The following is a 4,842-nucleotide window of genomic DNA, read 5'->3' as shown; positions in this document are numbered from 1 at the left end:
TAAATGCAAATATTGTGCATACAAAGTGAAAAAAGAAGACCATGTGGTTGTTCACATTCGTGAACATTGTAAGGCATCGCCAGAACGGGCACCAAAGGATCGTGAATCTGTTGTTTCTGGCCTTCGGCAGCACTTGAACCAGTTTCTCTCAACCACACACAAAAGCCGCGAAAATCATGCCAATTTGACGCCACAACAACACAAAAAATTATTGGAAAATGTCAAACCGAACATATAGTTTTAAGTTTATTATTTATTATATTAACTATTTATGACATTTTAAAAAATTGAATTAAAACTGAAATAAAATAAACGGAAAAAAATAATTTTGAATAATACAGTTGAATTTCTCTCGGCAGTGTGTACACTGTACACTAGCCGAGAGAATATACATATTGAATACTGATGCGGCTAGGGGGAAAGAACAAAATTTATTGAATTTTTATTTGGGGTTATTGCACGAGTATTAACATCTATTTACCGTATTGAACGATATTTACCGTATTGAACGATATTTACCGTATTGAACGATATTTACAAATATTGATCGTATTGAGTCATATTGTTGAGACGTAAATACTTGTCAATACGTGTAAATACTTGTCAATACTGGAAATGAATGTAAATACGCGTAAATAAAAATTTCGTTTGTCAAACCTAATGTCAAACTGTCTTATCGACTGAATTATTCATACAAAAAACTCTAAAAAGTATACTTTTTGTAAATAAAAAATAAAAATAAAATTTTTTTTTAATGTTTTCTAGCGGAAATTAATTTTCTTTTTAATTTTGCTGGGATTTGTGCGGTGATTATTCGCTGATTATTAAATCAAAAATAAATATGCGTAATATAACCTCACTTTTAATTACGTAATTAAAATTTACGTAATAAAGTCTAGAATAAAGTATTACCTAGCTTTATTACGTAAATTTTAATTACGTAATTAAAAGTGAGGTTATGTTACGCATATTTATTTTTGATTTAATAATCAGCGAATAATCACCGCACAATTCCCAGCAAAATTAAAAAGAAAATTAATTTCCGCTAAAAAACATTACAAATTTTTTTTATTTTTATTTTTTATTTACAAAAAGTATACTTTTTAGAGTTTTTTGTATGAATAATTCAGTCGATAAGACAGTTTGACATTAGCGATTGACGAAATTTTTATTTACGCGTATTTACCGGTATTTACATTCATTTCCAGTATTGACAAGTATTTACACGTATTTACACGTATTTACACGTATTGACATTTATTTTGTGTATTGAATCGTATTTTTTTAGCTTTTTGGCTTGTTCTTTCCCCCTAGTGATGCGGCAACACGTTACGGCTGTTTTCTTTCGGTGAGTAACGGCATGCACACTCCACCGAAAGAATAATATTCATATATCAATAACAATTAGCTGAGCGGCGCATTTGATTGAAAAAAATAAACAATTTTTTTATCATTGAATTGATTTTATTTTTCCTCTTAGGCGCGAATTAAAAAAAGTACACCATATATGTTAATTTATTTGTTCGAGCTCCCTTAACCTTTATATGCTCCTGGTGTAGAAAACTACGCATATCATTTTTATTTTTTATTTTTTTTCGAAAAATTCTAAACCAATTTTTATGAAACTTCTTGACTTTAATTTTTGCTTTATTTTAAACATAAAAAAATGTTACCCGATGTCAAAAGTATTTTTCGCATCGGAATATTAAAAAAATTACATAGACTACCTTCAGTGAGTAGATTTCTACTCATATGGGATTTCAACGTATTTGACGGAAAAAACGTCATTCAGTCAACGTTTGTTTGCAAGTTTAGTGAGTGTGTGCAATGTTGTGTATTGTTATGAAATTTTCTGAAGAATAATTTCAAAAATATAACATGGCTAGACCAAAATATCTTACACAAGAGGAGTTGGAAACACTATTGAATGAGACTGACGACGAAGATGCCGACATTAGCGATGACGAATGTGAATTACAAGAAGACAGTTTGATTGAAACAAGTGATTCTGATGTTGAAGAACCGGACGATATCGAAATTGATGGCTCAGCAGACGATATTGAAAAGATGGCATGGTTTATTTCAAAAGATGGCATAGTTTGGAACTCTGAACCAGTGACAGATCGAAGTGGAAGATTGCGTAAAGAAAACGTTATCACACTTTGTCCGGGACTAACAAGATTTGCAAAAAACCGTGTTGATTCTATCAAAGATGCATTTCTCCTTTTCTTTCCATCACCAGTTGAAAACATTATTTTGAAGAATTCGAATGCGTATGCAAAGGCGACGTATGGCGAAAATGCCATTGAAATCGATTCAAACTTATTACATGCGTATATTGCTGTACTAATCTTGGCCGGTGTATACCGTTGGATTTTTCTTTCATTTTTTGAGATGATTTTTATGTTTGGGTTTTTATTTTACCTAGATCAAAAAATGAAAATTTGGTTGATTTATTTGACGGTGAATATGGCCGTCCAATTTTCAGAGCGATCATGTCAAAGAAAACATTCCAATACATGAGCCGAGTTATGCGTTTCGATGATGTCATGAACAGACGACAACAAAAATCCACCGACAAGTTTGCACCAATTCGTGATTTATTCGATAAGTGGTCGGAACTTTTACCTGATTTTTACAATCCATCTGAATGTGTCACTGTAGACGAGCAACTTCTTGGTTTTCGTGACCGATGTAAGTTCCGGCAATACATGCCATCCAAACCAGAAAAATATGGCATAAAATTTTGGCAATTAGTTTGTTCTGAAACATGTTATGTATGGAAAATACAGCCATATTTGGGAAAAGCCGTTGGTGTTGATTCGGCTGAAAAAGGACAAGGTGCACGCGTAGTATTGGATCTTATTGGCGGACTGAAAGGTCACAACGTAACAATGGATAACTTTTTCTCATCTTATGAACTTGGGCAGAAATTGCTATCAAAAGGTCTCACAATGGTTGGTACGATGCGAAAAAATAAAAGAAGCATTCCACCAAAGCTCCTTGAATGTAAAAAAGTTCCTTTGTACCAGTCAACTTTTGCATTCACGAAAGACACAACACTCGTTTCATATGTCGGACGAAAAAACAAGTGCACGATTTTGCAAAGCACAATGCATAGTTCAAATGATGTAGGATCCGGCGACAAAAAATTGCCCGAAATTATAGAATACTACAACAAAACTAAAGGTTTGTCAAATGCTACTTTTTGATGCTAATTTGATATTTTTTCACATGATCTTTGATTTCTTTTCTTTAGGTGGTGTGGATACGGTTGACAAGATGCTTTCGTGTTACAGCTGTAAGCGCAAAAAAAATCGAGGGCCTATGGTCGTGTTTTCGAATATAATCGATATTTCAGCCTTGAACGCATTTATCATTTTCAAAGAAGTGTCACCGAATTGGCAAACAACACAGAAAACTACATTACGACGCAATTTTCTACGGGAACTTGGATATTCTCTTGCGCAGCCATACATGGATATGAGAAAAGGTGTGCCACGATCTGAATCATCAGCATCGCTTCTTTCAGCGAGCCGAGAATCCTTACAATGGCGTGTAAGTTCACCAGCTATTCAGTCTTCGTCTTCCTCAATTTCTCGTGAGTCTTCGATGTCACGTGAAGGTTCACCAACTTTGCTACCATCTACATCATTCGAAATTCCTCGTAAAAGAGCAAAAAGTGTTCCATCGGTGTCGAAAGGCAGATCAAGATGTCACATGTGCTATACTGAGAAATCCGCCAATAGAAATAATATGCATGAAACTATCTGTTGTTTTTGTACTAAAGGTGCTTGCAAAAGCACCCATAATCGAAATGTGTGCGTGAAATGTATTGTACTCACAGAAAAAGTGGAGACGGTTTTTCCGCAAATTATTGCAGAAACAGCAGAGCAGCACTAAAAACGTGTTTTTTGTAGCTTATTTTGACAGCTCCGTACAAATGTGTGTATTTTGACGTTTGACATTATTTGTCATCAGTTAGACAAAAAATTAGAGTCAATGTAAGTATTTATTTTTTGAATAATTTTTGTAATGTCGTTTTTGCAAATTAAATATCCTCATTTTTGACACAAAAAAAAGTATTTTTAATAGCGTTGTTGTTGTTTTTGTTTTCTTTTGATTTATAAATTACAATGACATACTTGATGTGATGACATACGTATTCATTACAATACATAATGCACATTCATATTTTGTGTGATTCTGGAATCAATACATTTAAAAAAACATCATTGATGCAAAAAATCGAATATTTTTATCAATAGGTGCTTTTAGAATTAGATATATTTGGTATTGAAAATTACATAGGTGTTATCTATTTACGATTTTATCTGTATTTTATAATTTTTAGGCGCTCAAAACCGCATTGTTTTCATATACTACTTATCAAATTTGATGTTCTCAATCATCAAATTGGAACATTTTGATAAACATATAACAAACAAATAAACAGAAAAAATTCAAATAAATATGGCACTGCGACATTACCCCTGTAAAAATAATTCCTGTTATAGGGTAAAAAAATTCCTGGAGAAATAATTTATGTGGAAAAATTTCCTGTATTACAGAAATTTTTTCCACCGGAAAAAATGACGTATTTCCACAGAAAAAAATTCCATAATGTGAAATACTCGTAAAGTGACGTTTTCCATTACTTTCATGTTTTCGCAAGTGGCCACCAAATTGTGCCAAAAATGTTCCACCCTAATGTGTAAGACAAAAATTGAATTCGTGGAAAATGTATAAATTCGATTTTACCTCACTTTTAATCGAAGTACGTTTAAAAATACACAAAAAAGCGGAATGTATGATATACGAACAAGGCATATGATTCATGTA

General features: G+C 32.7%; 1 protein-coding gene across 1 annotated transcript; it reads left to right on the top strand.

Moving 5' to 3' along the window:
• Positions 1-1,878: 1,878 nt before the first annotated feature.
• Positions 1,879-3,667, top strand: LOC116351748 (piggyBac transposable element-derived protein 4-like; the record flags this gene model as incomplete). Its single annotated transcript, XM_031783887.1, has 3 exons — positions 1,879-2,333; positions 2,429-3,189; positions 3,260-3,667. Coding segments are annotated over exons 1-3 (1,624 nt in total), but the record flags the coding sequence as incomplete, so codon positions are not given.
• Positions 3,668-4,842: the final 1,175 nt, after the last annotated feature.

This window comes from Contarinia nasturtii, unplaced genomic scaffold (genome assembly GCF_009176525.2).
Source record: "Contarinia nasturtii isolate CC-2019 unplaced genomic scaffold, AAFC_CNas_1.1 Cnas_scaffold_6186, whole genome shotgun sequence".
Taxonomy (NCBI): domain Eukaryota; kingdom Metazoa; phylum Arthropoda; class Insecta; order Diptera; family Cecidomyiidae; genus Contarinia; species Contarinia nasturtii.
Note: the sequence above shows the minus strand (reverse complement) of the source record. Positions and strands in the feature narration are given on the sequence as shown.